The 19,080-nt window shown below is 57.7% G+C and overlaps 2 protein-coding genes and 2 pseudogenes across 3 annotated transcripts; all 4 read right to left on the bottom strand.

The window, feature by feature from the left end:
• Positions 1–191: 191 nt before the first annotated feature.
• LOC132354924 (transmembrane protein 102-like) lies at positions 192–2,407 on the bottom strand. 2 transcript variants are annotated; one of them, XM_059907065.1, is made up of 3 exons: positions 2,185–2,407; positions 1,633–1,989; positions 192–1,531 (listed from the first exon to the last, which is right to left on the bottom strand). In XM_059907065.1, the coding sequence occupies exons 2-3, from the start codon at positions 1,844–1,846 to the stop codon at positions 210–212; spliced, it is 1,536 nt and encodes a 511-aa protein (XP_059763048.1). In that variant the 5' UTR covers positions 1,847–1,989; positions 2,185–2,407; the 3' UTR covers positions 192–209. The 2 variants fall into 2 exon arrangements, with proteins under 2 accessions (XP_059763048.1, XP_059763047.1); XM_059907064.1 differs by having other exon boundaries at positions 1,633–2,407.
• Positions 2,408–5,483: 3,076 nt separating this feature from the next.
• On the bottom strand, positions 5,484–6,945 carry LOC132354573 (uncharacterized protein SPEM3-like). Its single transcript, XM_059906436.1, has 2 exons — positions 6,808–6,945; positions 5,484–6,601 (listed from the first exon to the last, which is right to left on the bottom strand). Exons 1-2 carry the CDS (start codon positions 6,943–6,945, stop codon positions 5,798–5,800), a joined length of 942 nt encoding a protein of 313 aa, XP_059762419.1. The 3' UTR covers positions 5,484–5,797.
• A 2,824-nt stretch (positions 6,946–9,769) lies between these two features.
• On the bottom strand, positions 9,770–12,456 carry LOC132354572 (uncharacterized protein SPEM3-like; annotated as a pseudogene).
• Positions 12,457–15,280: 2,824 nt separating this feature from the next.
• LOC132354571 (uncharacterized protein SPEM3-like) lies at positions 15,281–17,967 on the bottom strand (annotated as a pseudogene).
• Positions 17,968–19,080: the final 1,113 nt, after the last annotated feature.

Below are 19,080 nucleotides of genomic sequence, written 5' to 3'. Positions count from 1 at the left end.
GAAAGTGGAGAGGCCAGAATGGAACGACCTGTGCCAGGGATGCGGCGGGAGGAGGGTGGGAGGAAGCGGAGGAACCGGCGAGGAGGCCTTCTAGAACGGGTTCTTCGGGCCCAAGGCGCTCAGCCTGTCTCCCAGGTGAGGGGAGAGCAGTCCCCTCCACATCCCGCTGGCCAACAGAAGCACATTCCAGGTTAGTAGGAACAGCGTCTTTAATGGGCCCCGCCTCCCACGCCGGCTAAGCCGCCCCCCTTGCGTGCAGCCTTGGCCTCTTCCACAGCGGCTCGCAGGGCGCGGGCAGGGTCCCTGCGAAGCAGGGCCAACGCCCCGAGCAGCGAAGCGGCGCCGTCCCCCGCACCGAGCTTTTGGCCACTCAGAAAATAGTGGGGCAGCGTCCCGGCCTCGAGCACCCGGCCCAGCTCATCCAGCAGCCCGAGGCAGCAGGCGCCCGCATTCTCGGGTCGCGCCAGATAGAGCGCGGGCAGCCGCTCGCACGCCCAGTACAGCAACGTCCGCAGGAGATAGGGCGCCGCGACCCTAGTCCCGGCCACCAGCGGGCGCAGCAGCGCCTGGGCCGCCGCGTGCGCTTGCAGCAGGGGAACGGGTATGCGCGTCTTGAGCGCCAGCTCTTGGCGGGCGAAGCAGAGCTGCCATCCGGAGGCGCCCGGCCGCTCTGTGCCGCCGCCGCCGGGCACCAGGTAGAAGGAAGACGACTCCGAGGCCAGCGGGCCGGCCCACGAGTGGCTCCGAGCCTCCTGGGGCCAGCCGGCCACGGACACCACGGGGATCAAGTCGAAAAGCAGGAGGCGGCGCGGGGGCCCAGGCGTAGCCAGGAGGATGGTGGTGACCCCCGCGTGGCGGGCTGCGTGGACCAAGCGCGGGGCACCCGGGACCGGAAACAGGGACTCAGCGACCGCAGCCAGCGAAGCAAAGAACCAGGCAGCCACCTGGGCGGGGCACAATGTGGGCCATGCCTCCCGAGCCTCCGACGGCTGTGGCACTGGGCTAACGTCGGCTGCTTTGGTGACGTCACCATTCGTTTTTTTCAGTGGTGAGGGAAAGTCAACATCGGTTACGTCTTGGTGAGGCAATTCTGGCACTGAAACATTACTAGGTGATTTTTCCAAAGACTCGTGTGCCTCAGGCTCAGTGACGTCACCGTGCAGCTGGTCCACGGAGATTTGCGGATCCTTGGGAGTTTGTTTGCTTTGGGCTGGGTGGATCGAATCACGTCCTCCTGGGACTGGGGGTCCTAGGCAATCCTGCCATGCCTCCCGGACCGAGGTTCCGCGTACTTGCTCTGGGAGGAAGAGCCATGCGTAACAGGATCCCACGTCCGGTTGCAGCTCCTGCCCAGTGCCATCTAGCGAAAGCACGGGCACCAGGAGGGTGAAGCTGGCGTCGTAGTGAGGTCCCCGAGCGTAGGGACCTAGAGGCGCAGGCCCCAGATCCAGGGAGCCCTCGCGAATCCCGCCACGAAGCAGCAAGAGCTCTGCCTGAGGAGGAAAGCGAAGGTCCCGGCGGTGAACGAGACCTAAGGAAAGAGAAGGGATCGTAAAGGCGTGATCCAGAGCCGGGGCGGGGTGAGGCGGAGCTGAGAGCTGCAAGTTCCCGAAGGCTGGGAGGGTTACTTACCAAGCAAAGAGAAAACAAAGTCCTTGGCCTGGAGGAGATCTGGTCCTGGCTTGGGACCTTCACTCCAGCTCTCCTGCACACCCAGCTCCTGGATCAGCTGGGTTAGTTCTTGCAGCTGCGCCCCAGAGCAGAAGTCGATGTCCGTGAGCGGCCGGGCTGGGGCTGGGGGCGGTGGGCCCCACCAGGGAGCACTCCCCCAGACCGCGGAAGCCATATGGCTCTGTCGTTTTGGGGCTAGGAAATACACAGACGGGAGGAAGCCCAGACGGGCCGTTCCTTTTGCTGCGGAAAACTGGCCCCCGTTCTTTTCTCTTCCAGAGGCCAAGAGGGTTCCCAAGGCACAGTCCGCCAATGGGTCTGCAGACGAAGGGCCCTAAATTTAGTCTTGAAAGGGAACAAATAAACACCTCCTCCGTCCTTGCCCTTTTCTCATATGCTGGTCCCCGCCCCCATGGAACGGTTCACCTGACTCAGCAGGTAGAAAGTAGCTGTTTGGCCCCTCCTAAGGAATGCAGTAGCCTCCTTCGCTGCCCCTTGTCTACGTCCCCTTACCTCTTTTTCAGAAGAGGCTAGTGGTTTACGGCTTCCCTCTTAGGGGTAGCTACAAAGGCTGGGAAGAGAATGGATAGGAAGATTCAACAGGTAACTTCTTCCTGCTGCCTGCAAGGCCACGCCCCTAAATTATAACCACGCCCCTTTCTGGAGGCTGTCGGGGTGGTTCCGGACCAGCCCGGCCTCCAGTCAGAGTTCAGTCCATCCTTTCGCTCTGCAGAGATCTCGCGGCTATCCTGGGAGTTGTAGTTTGTCTTCAAAACTACCAGGGCGTTGGGGCCACGCCGCCACATCCTTTCCGGTTCCGTTCAAGTAGTGCCTGATGGAAGTTGTAGTTTCTATGCAGATAAACTATTCTGTGTCTTTACAAGGCCAGGTCAACCGCACAAACACTCCTTGGGGTTAAAACAGAGGCCTAATAGGATGGATCTGAATAGCAAACAATAATAATGAGAGACATACACTAGGGCATGCGGAGAAATAGGGGACTCCACATCTCACTTGGGAGTAGAGGAGCCCTGGTCATTTAAATCTAGAAGGGTTCTTGCATGCAATTATAACTTCATTTTAGAGGTGAGACTGCAAGCCTAGAAAGGTTGCACATGACTTGTCCAAGGTCAGAGCTGAGCCAGAGAGGTGTTGGAAATGGGCTCTCCCGCTGGGACGTATCTCCTTGGAATCGGTGGTGGTGATGTTAGACAAGAACACACCGATAGTGTGCCTGTAGTGACCAAGGGATGGACATCTGACTCAGGGAAGGGACATATTAGTGTTGCCCACCTCAGACACACAAGTGGTGGCAGGGAAAACACTTTGCAATCTCGCAGCTTATGTGTGTATACAGAAGAGTTATCAGGACTGAAAATCAAGTCCAGAGGAAACTCCAGCTGGGCTAGGGCAGGGCAATGAGAAATTATGAGGGGAAGGAAATTGCTTTCAGCGGCCAGTGCTATCATGGACACAGCTTAAGTCCAGGCTGAAACTAGGAGCCAGAATAATAGGACAGAAAGATAGGACACCAGAGACACGCTCACAGATTAGACCAATGCATGCTGGACCAGGAATTCTTACATTCCTTTTTCCCAGGGGTCTGTCTCCACAGTGAACTAGGCCTAAGTCCATGGGCAAGAAAATTAAGTGGAGACACCTCGAGAAAATTAGAGGCGTATGAAGGAGGGCACCGTCAGAATCCAAGGCTCAATTTGGGGAGCCTAAAACACAAGGTTTCCTAGTCACTGACCAAGAGAGGTCTTCTCCCTCAGTAACCACGAGCCCCAAACACAGCCCAGAACGGGGGAGGCAAGTTTGCATACCTCTGGTCGTGACCCAAGAGACCAGATCAGGAAAACTGAAGCCTGGGCTCTTTCTCACAGTCTGGGGAAATCAGGCGTTGGGTGTCCATGCCTACATCTTACCTCCTCCCCAGAGGGTGGCTTCTGAGCCACCCTAAAAAGAACTAAGTTCTCTGGGCTCTGGGGGAGCTTTAAGATGCTGGGGGTGGGTGACAGGGAAAGGAAAATTGCTCTAAACTCTAAAGCACTGCTCTCCAATAGCATTTTTCATGATGATGGAAACGTTCTAAATCTGTGCTGTCCAATACAGTATCCGCTAGCTCCATGTGACTACTGAGCACTTAGAAGATCATGACACTGAGGAACAGAATTTTTTTCTTTTTTGGCCAAGCCATGAAGCTTGCAGGGACTGAGTTCCCCGACCAGGGATTGAACCGCGGCCACAGCAGTGAAAGCGCCAAGTCCCAACAACTGGACCACCAGGGAACAGAATTGGACGCCAGGGAAATTCTGTTCCCTGAGGAAGAGAATTTTTAACTTTTTAACTTAATTTTTAACAGAATTACTTTTCCTTAATTGTAACTAATTTATATTCTAATAGGCATATTTGGCTAGTGGCTACTGTAATTGACAATGCAGCTCTAGGGCCTTGGGGATAACGGATTTAGCTAGACAGCGATGGAGGGAAAGCAGGGAGAGCTTAGGTCCTCATCAGGCCCTGTGGGATGGGGCTGGGGTGGATGTCCTCACACAACCACAGAACACTTCTCTTGTCTCTTTATTCCTCATGCATATCTGTCCCCTGATATCCCCACTCCTTGATGGTCTCCGGTGAGTTGTTGGATGTCTCTCGGTGAAGGCGCCTGGGAGACAGAGCTTCGCATTTGTCCCTGCCCGCTCTGAACTGTCTCTGGCGGGCGTCAAAGACCACATGCCCTAGCCGGGTGCCTGACCCAGGACAGTAGGGCTTCCAGCTGGTCTTGGGAGGCGTAGACATCTGGCGATAGTTCTGGCAGGCTGGAGGAACTGAATCCATGGGGTGGCACACCCAGTCTTGGCCGCCTGCTCGCCGGGAGGATGATTGCAGCTCAATCAGCACAGGTACCTCTGAGAAGGTTTGCAGGTCATTGTAGGTCACCTGAGCCTTGGGAGAGCAGGAGTTCTGACTGGGTGGGACAGAAGTCCCTGGTGTGTGCTGCCCTGCATCCTCCTTTCGAGGACCTGCCTCAGATCTAAATAAGTTTCGGGTAGATGTGCGCCCAAAGCTTGGACAGAGTCAGTTCCTACACGGTTCTTGTGGAGGCCTGGATTTGGGGTAAGGCCTGGTTTTCTGGAAACTCTACAGTCTTTTAAAGGTCCTAGGGTACTTTGGAGGACACAGCCTTGGTTGAGGCCTAGACTCTCACGAAGTTCAGGGGGTTGGGGCTGGTTTGGGGTTTGGGACGTCGTGGATAACTGGGGAGGGATGGGGCCCTGGGAAGAGAGGACAGACGGAGGAGACTTGGAGGTTGGGGGAAAGGTGGGGGGTTGTATTAAGGCGGAGGGCTTCTGGTGGTTGCTGTGTTGATGAAGGACAAAGGATCTGGGAGAAACAAGAGGCAGAGAAAGAGTGCATGGTGGGGGCATGGCGCATGGTGAGCTCTGGGCACTGGTTGGAGAATGGAAGCAAGGTTGAGAAGGTGCAGCATCCTTGGAGTACACCAGGAATTTGGGGTAGACTGGAGCCTGGGGGTCCGTGTTTCTCTTCTCAGAACTGCAAGGATGGAAGCTGCAGTAAGGGAAGGTCTTGGACTGCACAAATTTGTCTTTGACATCATTTGAGATCTTCCATTCCATATTCCCCGACTCCAGGTAACCCAGTATGGATCCAGTGGAGGGCTTGGCACTGTCCCCACTACATTGCTGCAGTGTTTGCTAAGCTATACCGGAGCTCACCAGACCATGCCCCTCTTGGGGCCTGGAGACGGTACCCAAGTCCTTTCTGGAGTACCCAGAGTTCTGAGGGGGACACACATGGACCACGTTCTGCTTTACCCTGCGGGCATCGTAGACCACCTGGCCGGAGGAGAGGCCTTGGCTGAAGGCAGACAAGGTAGAGGGAATAGAAGCTAGGGTGGGGGTAGGGGTGGTGGAAGGGACTGGAGTGGTCGTCAGGGCCATGACCAGCACTGGGACAGAGGTTGTGGCAGAGATCGGGACAGGGGCTGGTGTAGGGGCTAGGGCAGGAGTAGTAGCAGGGGCAGAAGTTGGGGGAGGAACTGGGGCCGAAGGTGGGGGAGGGACCAGAGTGTTGGCATGGGTATAGGTCAGATGAGCATGGGTCAGGGTGCAGACAGAAGTGTGGCCCAGGGACTGGGCTGAGGCATTTGAGGGGCCCTGGGCTTGGGCCTGGGCTGGGGTATGGGCTGAGGTATGCTCAGGGCCATGGACCTGGGCAGGGCTGCGCTCGGGGTGAGGGCTGGGCAGGGGGTCTGGGCCTGGGGGCGGGTGTGCTCAGGGGGGTGGGCTGAGGAGAAGGTCTGGGCCTTGGCAGGAGCATGCGCAGGGGGCTGAACTGGGGGGCGGGTTTGGGCCCGGGCTGGGGCCTGGGCTGGGTCATAGTCTGGGGTCTTCGTCTTGCTCTCTTGGGGCAGGCGGAGTGGAAGCACGTCCACCTTGCTCATCCTGCGGAGCTTGGAAGATGTCTCTTGCCTGGAGTAAAAGGTGGCTCGGGACGTTAAGGCTGTGACCGGAGGGGCCTCGCCAGCGCCCACTACCCCCTCCTTCCACAGTCCCCGTGGAGCCTCCATGGGAGCCCCAGCCCGTCCACACTGAGGCGGCCTCCAGCAGCACCCAGAAGCCTTCTCATGTTTTGTGTCTGGTATCCAGGAGTCAAGGTGGTTTGGGTGCCCGAGCAGGAAGCTTGGGCGATGGCGGAAGCGGGAAGGAACTCTTGAGCACAGGTTCTTGGGATCCACGGAGCAGCGCACGCACATGCGATGGCTGCCTACACAGCTGGCTTGCTTGTCTGCGGGGAAAGGCGAGATGGGACAGGGCCTGGGTTCCTGAGGGGCTGAGAATCGAGGCAGGGATAGAAGAAAGGGGACAGGCCCACATCCCCTGAGCCCACGCTGGCGCCCACTCACCTTTGGGGAAAATATGATTGAAAAGTGTCCGCAAGGAGCTCTTCAGATGCCTCCAGATCTGAGGGAAGCAGGGGAGAGGGGAGGCCGGGAGCAGGGTGAGCCCTGAAATCCAACCCTTGTCCGGCCACACCCCAGCAGCCCTCCCACCTCAGCCCCTTCAAGACCCCAGGGCTCCCCCAACCCCGCTTCCCAGATCCCGCCCTGACCAGAGTCACCACCTTGATCCCCACGTTGAGCAAGATGAAGCTGCCCAGGATCAGAAGAATTGAGTCTCCTAGGTCCTGGCATTTCCTGGGGTTGGTGCCAGAGCACGGCTGGGCTCGGTAGTGGGTTTGCTCACCCATGGCCGTGGGTCCCAGGACTGCCTGGGCCCCCCGGCCTCCACATAGTCACTGGGAGCCAGACTCCTCTGGTGGGGGAGGGGGAGAAGGACTGGGTCATAATGGGGCAGGTGGTGGGGTCACAATGAGGGGGGAGGAGGAAAAGGAGGGCCCAGGGTGGCATTCCCTGGTAACCAGGTAATCAGGTAAGCTGAGCCTGGACAGTCAAACAGGGCCCGGAGGCCGGCACACCTCCCCTCGAGCGGTCAATCATTCGCTCACCGCCCGCTGACTCACTTGTTCAAATGACACATTCCATCTCTTGGCCCCTCCTGAGACTAGGAAGACCTTGGCCTCAGAGCCCTGGGGAAGGCCTGGCTGGAGTCCAGAGCCTCAGCCTTCTTCATGCCCTTCACTGGGCGTGGAGCTGGACCTGCCCAGATGTGGAACCTCCCAGTTTGGAAGCAGCTTCTTGTATGAGGCTCTCTGGGGACAGGGACAGCTGAGACACAGAGGAGGTGCCCAGAGACCAGTGGTTTGGAGTCTGCAGCTGCAGATCTCCTTAGTGCATGGTATAGGACCAGGAGGGGCTTGCTGGCAGGACTGTGGCCACTAAACCAAGGGGACCCTCAGGCCAAGAAGAGGACACTGGCTTCTTATTGCAGGAAGCCAAGGGCAGGGACCCAGGCTGGCAGAAGGAGTGGCGCTTCCAAGCCACAGACCACCAATGTTTCCTGGACTCTGGCGCTCTTTATTCCTCTCTCCATGCCCTGCCGCCCCCCGCCCCCGCCCCCGTTTGCTGCTGGTCAGTTCATTTTTCCCAGTCTGGCGCCCGTGCAGAGGGGGCCTCGAGGCCGAGGTGGAAGGCGGCAGCGAGTTGGCCCGCGCTCGGCTCTCCTGCGCTTGCCGCTTCAGCTCCAGGCTGTCATACACCTGGTAGCTGGCATTGCCCCCCGGGTCCCGGCTGAGTGGCATGAAGGTGGGCCGGGGCGGAAGGTGCTCGGTAGCCTGGACGTCGGGCAGGGGCTGGGAGGAGCGGACGAGCAGGGCTGAGCTGGGAGCCGGGGCCCGCCGGTACGAGGCCTCGGCCAGCACCGTGAGGGAGGCGGAGGTGGTCAGAGGGCGCCGCACGGGCAGCATCTCGGCCCATTCGGCCGCCCGGCGCCGAACTCCTTGGGGTTAGAACAGAGGCCTAATAGGATGGATCTGAATAGCAAACAATAATGAGGGACATACACTAGGGCATGCGGAGAAATAGGGGACTCCACATCTCACTTGGGAGTAGAGGAGCCCTGGTCATTTAAATCTAGAAGGGTTCTTGCATGCAATTATAACTTCATTTTAGAGGTGAGACTGCAAGCCTAGAAAGGTTGCACATGACTTGTCCAAGGTCAGAGCTGAGCCAGAGAGGTGTTGGAAATGGGCTCTCCCGCTGGGACGTGTCTCCTTGGAATCGGTGGTGGTAATGTTAGACAAGAACACACCGATAGTGTGCCTGTAGTGACCCAGGGATGGACATCTGACTCAGGGAAGGGACATATTAGTGTTGCCCACCTCAGACACACAAGTGGTGGCAGGGAAAACACTTTGCAATCTCGCAGCTTATGTGTGTATACAGAAGAGTTATCAGGACTGAAAATCAAGTCCAGAGGAAACTCCAGCTGGGCTAGGGCAGGGCAATGAGAAATTATGAGGGGAAGGAAATTGCTTTCAGCGGCCAGTGCTATCATGGACACAGCTTAAGTCCAGGCTGAAACTAGGAGCCAGAATAATAGGACAGAAAGATAGGACACCAGAGACACGCTCACAGATTAGACCAATGCATGCTGGACCAGGAATTCTTACATTCCTTTTTCCCAGGGGTCTGTCTCCACAGTGAACTAGGCCTAAGTCCATGGGCAAGAAAATTAAGTGGAGACACCTCGAAAAAATTAGAGGCCTATGAAGGAGGGGACCGTCAGAATCCAAGGCTCAATTTGGGGAGCCTAAAACACAAGGTTTCCTAGTCACTGACCAAGAGAGGTCTTCTCCCTCAGTAACCACGAGCCCCAAACACAGCCCAGAACGGGGGAGGCAAGTTTGCATACCTCTGGTCGTGACCCAAGAGACCAGATCAGGAAAACTGAAGCCTGGGCTCTTTCTCACAGTCTGGGGAAATCAGGCGTTGGGTGTCCATGCCTACATCTTACCTCCTCCCCAGAGGGTGGCTTCTGAGCCACCCTAAAAAGAACTAAGTTCTCTGGGCTCTGGGGGAGCTTTAAGATGCTGGGGGTGGGTGACAGGGAAAGGAAAATTGCTCTAAACTCTAAAGCACTGCTCTCCAATAGCATTTTTCATGATGATGGAAACGTTCTAAATCTGTGCTGTCCAATACAGTATCCGCTAGCTCCATGTGACTACTGAGCACTTAGAAGATCATGACACTGAGGAACAGAATTTTTTTCTTTTTTGGCCAAGCCATGAAGCTTGCAGGGACTGAGTTCCCCGACCAGGGATTGAACCGCGGCCACAGCAGTGAAAGCGCCAAGTCCCAACAACTGGACCACCAGGGAACAGAATTGGACGCCAGGGAAATTCTGTTCCCTGAGGAAGAGAATTTTTAACTTTTTAACTTAATTTTTAACAGAATTACTTTTCCTTAATTGTAACTAATTTATATTCTAATAGGCATATTTGGCTAGTGGCTACTGTAATTGACAATGCAGCTCTAGGGCCTTGGGGATAACGGATTTAGCTAGACAGCGATGGAGGGAAAGCAGGGAGAGCTTAGGTCCTCATCAGGCCCTGTGGGATGGGGCTGGGGTGGATGTCCTCACACAACCACAGAACACTTCTCTTGTCTCTTTATTCCTCATGCATATCTGTCCCCTGATATCCCCACTCCTTGATGGTCTCCGGTGAGTTGTTGGATGTCTCTCGGTGAAGGCGCCTGGGAGACAGAGCTTCGCATTTGTCCCTGCCCGCTCTGAACTGTCTCTGGCGGGCGTCAAAGACCACATGCCCTAGCCGGGTGCCTGACCCAGGACAGTAGGGCTTCCAGCTGGTCTTGGGAGGCGTAGACATCTGGCGATAGTTCTGGCAGGCTGGAGGAACTGAATCCATGGGGTGGCACACCCAGTCTTGGCCGCCTGCTCGCCGGGAGGATGATTGCAGCTCAATCAGCACAGGTACCTCTGAGAAGGTTTGCAGGTCATTGTAGGTCACCTGAGCCTTGGGAGAGCAGGAGTTCTGACTGGGTGGGACAGAAGTCCCTGGTGTGTGCTGCCCTGCATCCTCCTTTCGAGGACCTGCCTCAGATCTAAATAAGTTTCGGGTAGATGTGCGCCCAAAGCTTGGACAGAGTCAGTTCCTACACGGTTCTTGTGGAGGCCTGGATTTGGGGTAAGGCCTGGTTTTCTGGAAACTCTACAGTCTTTTAAAGGTCCTAGGGTACTTTGGAGGACACAGCCTTGGTTGAGGCCTAGACTCTCACGAAGTTCAGGGGGTTGGGGCTGGTTTGGGGTTTGGGACGTCGTGGATAACTGGGGAGGGATGGGGCCCTGGGAAGAGAGGACAGACGGAGGAGACTTGGAGGTTGGGGGAAAGGTGGGGGGTTGTATTAAGGCGGAGGGCTTCTGGTGGTTGCTGTGTTGATGAAGGACAAAGGATCTGGGAGAAACAAGAGGCAGAGAAAGAGTGCATGGTGGGGGCATGGCGCATGGTGAGCTCTGGGCACTGGTTGGAGAATGGAAGCAAGGTTGAGAAGGTGCAGCATCCTTGGAGTACACCAGGAATTTGGGGTAGACTGGAGCCTGGGGGTCCGTGTTTCTCTTCTCAGAACTGCAAGGATGGAAGCTGCAGTAAGGGAAGGTCTTGGACTGCACAAATTTGTCTTTGGCATCATTTGAGATCTTCCATTCCATATTCCCCGACTCCAGGTAACCCAGTATGGATCCAGTGGAGGGCTTGGCACTGTCCCCACTACATTGCTGCAGTGTTTGCTAAGCTATACCGGAGCTCACCAGACCATGCCCCTCTTGGGGCCTGGAGACGGTACCCAAGTCCTTTCTGGAGTACCCAGAGTTCTGAGGGGGACACACATGGACCACGTTCTGCTTTACCCTGCGGGCATCGTAGACCACCTGGCCGGAGGAGAGGCCTTGGCTGAAGGCAGACAAGGTAGAGGGAATAGAAGCTAGGGTGGGGGTAGGGGTGGTGGAAGGGACTGGAGTGGTCGTCAGGGCCATGACCAGCACTGGGACAGAGGTTGTGGCAGAGATCGGGACAGGGGCTGGTGTAGGGGCTAGGGCAGGAGTAGTAGCAGGGGCAGAAGTTGGGGGAGGAACTGGGGCCGAAGGTGGGGGAGGGACCAGAGTGTTGGCATGGGTATAGGTCAGATGAGCATGGGTCAGGGTGCAGACAGAAGTGTGGCCCAGGGACTGGGCTGAGGCATTTGAGGGGCCCTGGGCTTGGGCCTGGGCTGGGGTATGGGCTGAGGTATGCTCAGGGCCATGGACCTGGGCAGGGCTGCGCTCGGGGTGAGGGCTGGGCAGGGGGTCTGGGCCTGGGGGCGGGTGTGCTCAGGGGGGTGGGCTGAGGAGAAGGTCTGGGCCTTGGCAGGAGCATGCGCAGGGGGCTGAACTGGGGGGCGGGTTTGGGCCCGGGCTGGGGCCTGGGCTGGGTCATAGTCTGGGGTCTTCGTCTTGCTCTCTTGGGGCAGGCGGAGTGGAAGCACGTCCACCTTGCTCATCCTGCGGAGCTTGGAAGATGTCTCTTGCCTGGAGTAAAAGGTGGCTCGGGACGTTAAGGCTGTGACCGGAGGGGCCTCGCCAGCGCCCACTACCCCCTCCTTCCACAGTCCCCGTGGAGCCTCCATGGGAGCCCCAGCCCGTCCACACTGAGGCGGCCTCCAGCAGCACCCAGAAGCCTTCTCATGTTTTGTGTCTGGTATCCAGGAGTCAAGGTGGTTTGGGTGCCCGAGCAGGAAGCTTGGGCGATGGCGGAAGCGGGAAGGAACTCTTGAGCACAGGTTCTTGGGATCCACGGAGCAGCGCACGCACATGCGATGGCTGCCTACACAGCTGGCTTGCTTGTCTGCGGGGAAAGGCGAGATGGGACAGGGCCTGGGTTCCTGAGGGGCTGAGAATCGAGGCAGGGATAGAAGAAAGGGGACAGGCCCACATCCCCTGAGCCCACGCTGGCGCCCACTCACCTTTGGGGAAAATATGATTGAAAAGTGTCCGCAAGGAGCTCTTCAGATGCCTCCAGATCTGAGGGAAGCAGGGGAGAGGGGAGGCCGGGAGCAGGGTGAGCCCTGAAATCCAACCCTTGTCCGGCCACACCCCAGCAGCCCTCCCACCTCAGCCCCTTCAAGACCCCAGGGCTCCCCCAACCCCGCTTCCCAGATCCCGCCCTGACCAGAGTCACCACCTTGATCCCCACGTTGAGCAAGATGAAGCTGCCCAGGATCAGAAGAATTGAGTCTCCTAGGTCCTGGCATTTCCTGGGGTTGGTGCCAGAGCACGGCTGGGCTCGGTAGTGGGTTTGCTCACCCATGGCCGTGGGTCCCAGGACTGCCTGGGCCCCCCGGCCTCCACATAGTCACTGGGAGCCAGACTCCTCTGGTGGGGGAGGGGGAGAAGGACTGGGTCATAATGGGGCAGGTGGTGGGGTCACAATGAGGGGGGAGGAGGAAAAGGAGGGCCCAGGGTGGCATTCCCTGGTAACCAGGTAATCAGGTAAGCTGAGCCTGGACAGTCAAACAGGGCCCGGAGGCCGGCACACCTCCCCTCGAGCGGTCAATCATTCGCTCACCGCCCGCTGACTCACTTGTTCAAATGACACATTCCATCTCCTGGCCCCTCCTGAGACTAGGAAGACCTTGGCCTCAGAGCCCTGGGGAAGGCCTGGCTGGAGTCCAGAGCCTCAGCCTTCTTCATGCCCTTCACTGGGCGTGGAGCTGGACCTGCCCAGATGTGGAACCTCCCAGTTTGGAAGCAGCTTCTTGTATGAGGCTCTCTGGGGACAGGGACAGCTGAGACACAGAGGAGGTGCCCAGAGACCAGTGGTTTGGAGTCTGCAGCTGCAGATCTCCTTAGTGCATGGTATAGGACCAGGAGGGGCTTGCTGGCAGGACTGTGGCCACTAAACCAAGGGGACCCTCAGGCCAAGAAGAGGACACTGGCTTCTTATTGCAGGAAGCCAAGGGCAGGGACCCAGGCTGGCAGAAGGAGTGGCGCTTCCAAGCCACAGACCACCAATGTTTCCTGGACTCTGGCGCTCTTTATTCCTCTCTCCATGCCCTGCCGCCCCCCGCCCCCGCCCCCGTTTGCTGCTGGTCAGTTCATTTTTCCCAGTCTGGCGCCCGTGCAGAGGGGGCCTCGAGGCCGAGGTGGAAGGCGGCAGCGAGTTGGCCCGCGCTCGGCTCTCCTGCGCTTGCCGCTTCAGCTCCAGGCTGTCATACACCTGGTAGCTGGCATTGCCCCCCGGGTCCCGGCTGAGTGGCATGAAGGTGGGCCGGGGCGGAAGGTGCTCGGTAGCCTGGACGTCGGGCAGGGGCTGGGAGGAGCGGACGAGCAGGGCTGAGCTGGGAGCCGGGGCCCGCCGGTACGAGGCCTCGGCCAGCACCGTGAGGGAGGCGGAGGTGGTCAGAGGGCGCCGCACGGGCAGCATCTCGGCCCATTCGGCCGCCCGGCGCCGAACTCCTTGGGGTTAGAACAGAGGCCTAATAGGATGGATCTGAATAGCAAACAATAATGAGGGACATACACTAGGGCATGCGGAGAAATAGGGGACTCCACATCTCACTTGGGAGTAGAGGAGCCCTGGTCATTTAAATCTAGAAGGGTTCTTGCATGCAATTATAACTTCATTTTAGAGGTGAGACTGCAAGCCTAGAAAGGTTGCACATGACTTGTCCAAGGTCAGAGCTGAGCCAGAGAGGTGTTGGAAATGGGCTCTCCCGCTGGGACGTGTCTCCTTGGAATCGGTGGTGGTAATGTTAGACAAGAACACACCGATAGTGTGCCTGTAGTGACCCAGGGATGGACATCTGACTCAGGGAAGGGACATATTAGTGTTGCCCACCTCAGACACACAAGTGGTGGCAGGGAAAACACTTTGCAATCTCGCAGCTTATGTGTGTATACAGAAGAGTTATCAGGACTGAAAATCAAGTCCAGAGGAAACTCCAGCTGGGCTAGGGCAGGGCAATGAGAAATTATGAGGGGAAGGAAATTGCTTTCAGCGGCCAGTGCTATCATGGACACAGCTTAAGTCCAGGCTGAAACTAGGAGCCAGAATAATAGGACAGAAAGATAGGACACCAGAGACACGCTCACAGATTAGACCAATGCATGCTGGACCAGGAATTCTTACATTCCTTTTTCCCAGGGGTCTGTCTCCACAGTGAACTAGGCCTAAGTCCATGGGCAAGAAAATTAAGTGGAGACACCTCGAGAAAATTAGAGGCCTATGAAGGAGGGCACCGTCAGAATCCAAGGCTCAATTTGGGGAGCCTAAAACACAAGGTTTCCTAGTCACTGACCAAGAGAGGTCTTCTCCCTCAGTAACCACGAGCCCCAAACACAGCCCAGAACGGGGGAGGCAAGTTTGCATACCTCTGGTCGTGACCCAAGAGACCAGATCAGGAAAACTGAAGCCTGGGCTCTTTCTCACAGTCTGGGGAAATCAGGCGTTGGGTGTCCATGCCTACATCTTACCTCCTCCCCAGAGGGTGGCTTCTGAGCCACCCTAAAAAGAACTAAGTTCTCTGGGCTCTGGGGGAGCTTTAAGATGCTGGGGGTGGGTGACAGGGAAAGGAAAATTGCTCTAAACTCTAAAGCACTGCTCTCCAATAGCATTTTTCATGATGATGGAAACGTTCTAAATCTGTGCTGTCCAATACAGTATCCGCTAGCTCCATGTGACTACTGAGCACTTAGAAGATCATGACACTGAGGAACAGAATTTTTTTCTTTTTTGGCCAAGCCATGAAGCTTGCAGGGACTGAGTTCCCCGACCAGGGATTGAACCGCGGCCACAGCAGTGAAAGCGCCAAGTCCCAACAACTGGACCACCAGGGAACAGAATTGGACGCCAGGGAAATTCTGTTCCCTGAGGAAGAGAATTTTTAACTTTTTAACTTAATTTTTAACAGAATTACTTTTCCTTAATTGTAACTAATTTATATTCTAATAGGCATATTTGGCTAGTGGCTACTGTAATTGACAATGCAGCTCTAGGGCCTTGGGGATAACGGATTTAGCTAGACAGCGATGGAGGGAAAGCAGGGAGAGCTTAGGTCCTCATCAGGCCCTGTGGGATGGGGCTGGGGTGGATGTCCTCACACAACCACAGAACACTTCTCTTGTCTCTTTATTCCTCATGCATATCTGTCCCCTGATATCCCCACTCCTTGATGGTCTCCGGTGAGTTGTTGGATGTCTCTCGGTGAAGGCGCCTGGGAGACAGAGCTTCGCATTTGTCCCTGCCCGCTCTGAACTGTCTCTGGCGGGCGTCAAAGACCACATGCCCTAGCCGGGTGCCTGACCCAGGACAGTAGGGCTTCCAGCTGGTCTTGGGAGGCGTAGACATCTGGCGATAGTTCTGGCAGGCTGGAGGAACTGAATCCATGGGGTGGCACACCCAGTCTTGGCCGCCTGCTCGCCGGGAGGATGATTGCAGCTCAATCAGCACAGGTACCTCTGAGAAGGTTTGCAGGTCATTGTAGGTCACCTGAGCCTTGGGAGAGCAGGAGTTCTGACTGGGTGGGACAGAAGTCCCTGGTGTGTGCTGCCCTGCATCCTCCTTTCGAGGACCTGCCTCAGATCTAAATAAGTTTCGGGTAGATGTGCGCCCAAAGCTTGGACAGAGTCAGTTCCTACACGGTTCTTGTGGAGGCCTGGATTTGGGGTAAGGCCTGGTTTTCTGGAAACTCTACAGTCTTTTAAAGGTCCTAGGGTACTTTGGAGGACACAGCCTTGGTTGAGGCCTAGACTCTCACGAAGTTCAGGGGGTTGGGGCTGGTTTGGGGTTTGGGACGTCGTGGATAACTGGGGAGGGATGGGGCCCTGGGAAGAGAGGACAGACGGAGGAGACTTGGAGGTTGGGGGAAAGGTGGGGGGTTGTATTAAGGCGGAGGGCTTCTGGTGGTTGCTGTGTTGATGAAGGACAAAGGATCTGGGAGAAACAAGAGGCAGAGAAAGAGTGCATGGTGGAGGCATGGCGCATGGTGAGCTCTGGGCACTGGTTGGAGAATGGAAGCAAGGTTGAGAAGGTGCAGCATCCTTGGAGTACACCAGGAATTTGGGGTAGACTGGAGCCTGGGGGTCCGTGTTTCTCTTCTCAGAACTGCAAGGATGGAAGCTGCAGTAAGGGAAGGTCTTGGACTGCACAAATTTGTCTTTGGCATCATTTGAGATCTTCCATTCCATATTCCCCGACTCCAGGTAACCCAGTATGGATCCAGTGGAGGGCTTGGCACTGTCCCCACTACATTGCTGCAGTGTTTGCTAAGCTATACCGGAGCTCACCAGACCATGCCCCTCTTGGGGCCTGGAGACGGTACCCAAGTCCTTTCTGGAGTACCCAGAGTTCTGAGGGGGACACACATGGACCACGTTCTGCTTTACCCTGCGGGCATCGTAGACCACCTGGCCGGAGGAGAGGCCTTGGCTGAAGGCAGACAAGGTAGAGGGAATAGAAGCTAGGGTGGGGGTAGGGGTGGTGGAAGGGACTGGAGTGGTCGTCAGGGCCATGACCAGCACTGGGACAGAGGTTGTGGCAGAGATCGGGACAGGGGCTGGTGTAGGGGCTAGGGCAGGAGTAGTAGCAGGGGCAGAAGTTGGGGGAGGAACTGGGGCCGAAGGTGGGGGAGGGACCAGAGTGTTGGCATGGGTATAGGTCAGATGAGCATGGGTCAGGGTGCAGACAGAAGTGTGGCCCAGGGACTGGGCTGAGGCATTTGAGGGGCCCTGGGCTTGGGCCTGGGCTGGGGTATGGGCTGAGGTATGCTCAGGGCCATGGACCTGGGCAGGGCTGCGCTCGGGGTGAGGGCTGGGCAGGGGGTCTGGGCCTGGGGGCGGGTGTGCTCAGGGGGGTGGGCTGAGGAGAAGGTCTGGGCCTTGGCAGGAGCATGCGCAGGGGGCTGAACTGGGGGTCGGGTCTGGGCCCGGGCTGGGGCCTGGGCTGGGTCATAGTCTGGGGTCTTCGTCTTGCTCTCTTGGGGCAGGCGGAGTGGAAGCACGTCCACCTTGCTCATCCTGCGGAGCTTGGAAGATGTCTCTTGCCTGGAGTAAAAGGTGGCTCGGGACGTTAAGGCTGTGACCGGAGGGGCCTCGCCAGCGCCCACTACCCCCTCCTTCCACAGTCCCCGTGGAGCCTCCATGGGAGCCCCAGCCCGTCCACACTGAGGCGGCCTCCAGCAGCACCCAGAAGCCTTCTCATGTTTTGTGTCTGGTATCCAGGAGTCAAGGTGGTTTGGGTGCCCGAGCAGGAAGCTTGGGCGATGGCGGAAGCGGGAAGGAACTCTTGAGCACAGGTTCTTGGGATCCACGGAGCAGCGCACGCACATGCGATGGCTGCCTACACAGCTGGCTTGCTTGTCTGCGGGGAAAGGCGAGATGGGACAGGGCCTGGGTTCCTGAGGGGCTGAGAATCGAGGCAGGGATAGAAGAAAGGGGACAGGCCCACATCCCCTGAGCCCACGCTGGCGCCCACTCACCTTTGGGGAAAATATGATTGAAAAGTGTCCGCAAGGAGCTCTTCAGATGCCTCCAGATCTGAGGGAAGCAGGGGAGAGGGGAGGCCGGGAGCAGGGTGAGCCCTGAAATCCAACCCTTGTCCGGCCACACCCCAGCAGCCCTCCCACCTCAGCCCCTTCAAGACCCCAGGGCTCCCCCAACCCCGCTTCCCAGATCCCGCCCTGACCAGAGTCACCACCTTGATCCCCACGTTGAGCAAGATGAAGCTGCCCAGGATCAGAAGAATTGAGTCTCCTAGGTCCTGGCATTTCCTGGGGTTGGTGCCAGAGCACGGCTGGGCTCGGTAGTGGGTTTGCTCACCCATGGCCGTGGGTCCCAGGACTGCCTGGGCCCCCCGGCCTCCACATAGTCACTGGGAGCCAGACTCCTCTGGTGGGGGAGGGGGAGAAGGACTGGGTCATAATGGGGCAGGTGGTGGGGTCACAATGAGGGGGGAGGAGGAAAAGGAGGGCCCAGGGTGGCATTCCCTGGTAACCAGGTAATCAGGTAAGCTGAGCCTGGACAGTCAAACAGGGCCCGGAGGCCGGCACACCTCCCCTCGAGCGGTCAATCATTCGCTCACCGCCCGCTGACTCACTTGTTCAAATGACACATTCCATCTCCTGGCCCCTCCTGAGACTAGGAAGACCTTGGCCTCAGAGCCCTGGGGAAGGCCTGGCTGGAGTCCAGAGCCTCAGCCTTCTTCATGCCCTTCACTGGGCGTGGAGCTGGACCTGCCCAGATGTGGAACCTCCCAGTTTGGAAGCAGCTTCTTGTATGAGGCTCTCTGGGGACAGGGACAGCTGAGACACAGAGGAGGTGCCCAGAGACCAGTGGTTTGGAGTCTGCAGCTGCAGATCTCCTTAGTGCATGGTATAGGACCAGGAGGGGCTTGCTGGCAGGACTGTGGCCACTAAACCAAGGGGACCCTCAGGCCAAGAAGAGGACACTGGCTTCTTATTGCAGGAAGCCAAGGGCAGGGACCCAGGCTGGCAGAAGGAGTGGCGCTTCCAAGCCACAGACCACCAATGTTTCCTGGACTCTGGCGCTCTTTATTCCTCTCTCCATGCCCTGCCGCCCCCCGCCCCCGCCCCCGTTTGCTGCTGGTCAGTTCATTTTTCCCAGTCTGGCGCCCGTGCAGAGGGGGCCTCGAGGCCGAGGTGGAAGGCGGCAGCGAGTTGGCCCGCGCTCGGCTCTCCTGCGCTTGCCGCTTCAGCTCCAGGCTGTCATACACCTGGTAGCTGGCATTGCCCCCCGGGTCCCGGCTGAGTGGCATGAAGGTGGGCCGGGGCGGAAGGTGCTCGGTAGCCTGGACGTCGGGCAGGGGCTGGGAGGAGCGGACGAGCAGGGCTGAGCTGGGAGCCGGGGCCCGCCGGTACGAGGCCTCGGCCAGCACCGTGAGGGAGGCGGAGGTGGTCAGAGGGCGCCGCACGGGCAG

This window comes from Balaenoptera ricei, chromosome 20, assembly GCF_028023285.1.
Source record: "Balaenoptera ricei isolate mBalRic1 chromosome 20, mBalRic1.hap2, whole genome shotgun sequence".
Taxonomy (NCBI): Eukaryota; Metazoa; Chordata; class Mammalia; order Artiodactyla; family Balaenopteridae; genus Balaenoptera; species Balaenoptera ricei.
Note: the sequence above shows the minus strand (reverse complement) of the source record. Positions and strands in the feature narration are given on the sequence as shown.

What these genes read in the sequence shown, in the direction of transcription:
- LOC132354924 (XM_059907064.1), bottom strand. Translation starts at nt 1,846, where the DNA reads ATGGCTTCCGCGGTCTGGGGGAGTGCTCCCTGGTGGGGCCCACCGCCC. An exon ending in CTTTGTTTTCTCTTTGCTTG is followed by an intron (nt 1,532 to 1,632) that starts GTAAGTAACCCT and finishes CTCTTTCCTTAG; the next exon opens with GTCTCGTTCACCGCCGGGAC.
- LOC132354573 (XM_059906436.1), bottom strand. Translation starts at nt 6,945, where the DNA reads ATGGGTGAGCAAACCCACTACCGAGCCCAGCCGTGCTCTGGCACCAAC. An exon ending in GGATCAAGGTGGTGACTCTG is followed by an intron (nt 6,602 to 6,807) that starts GTCAGGGCGGGA and finishes TTTTCCCCAAAG; the next exon opens with GTGAGTGGGCGCCAGCGTGG.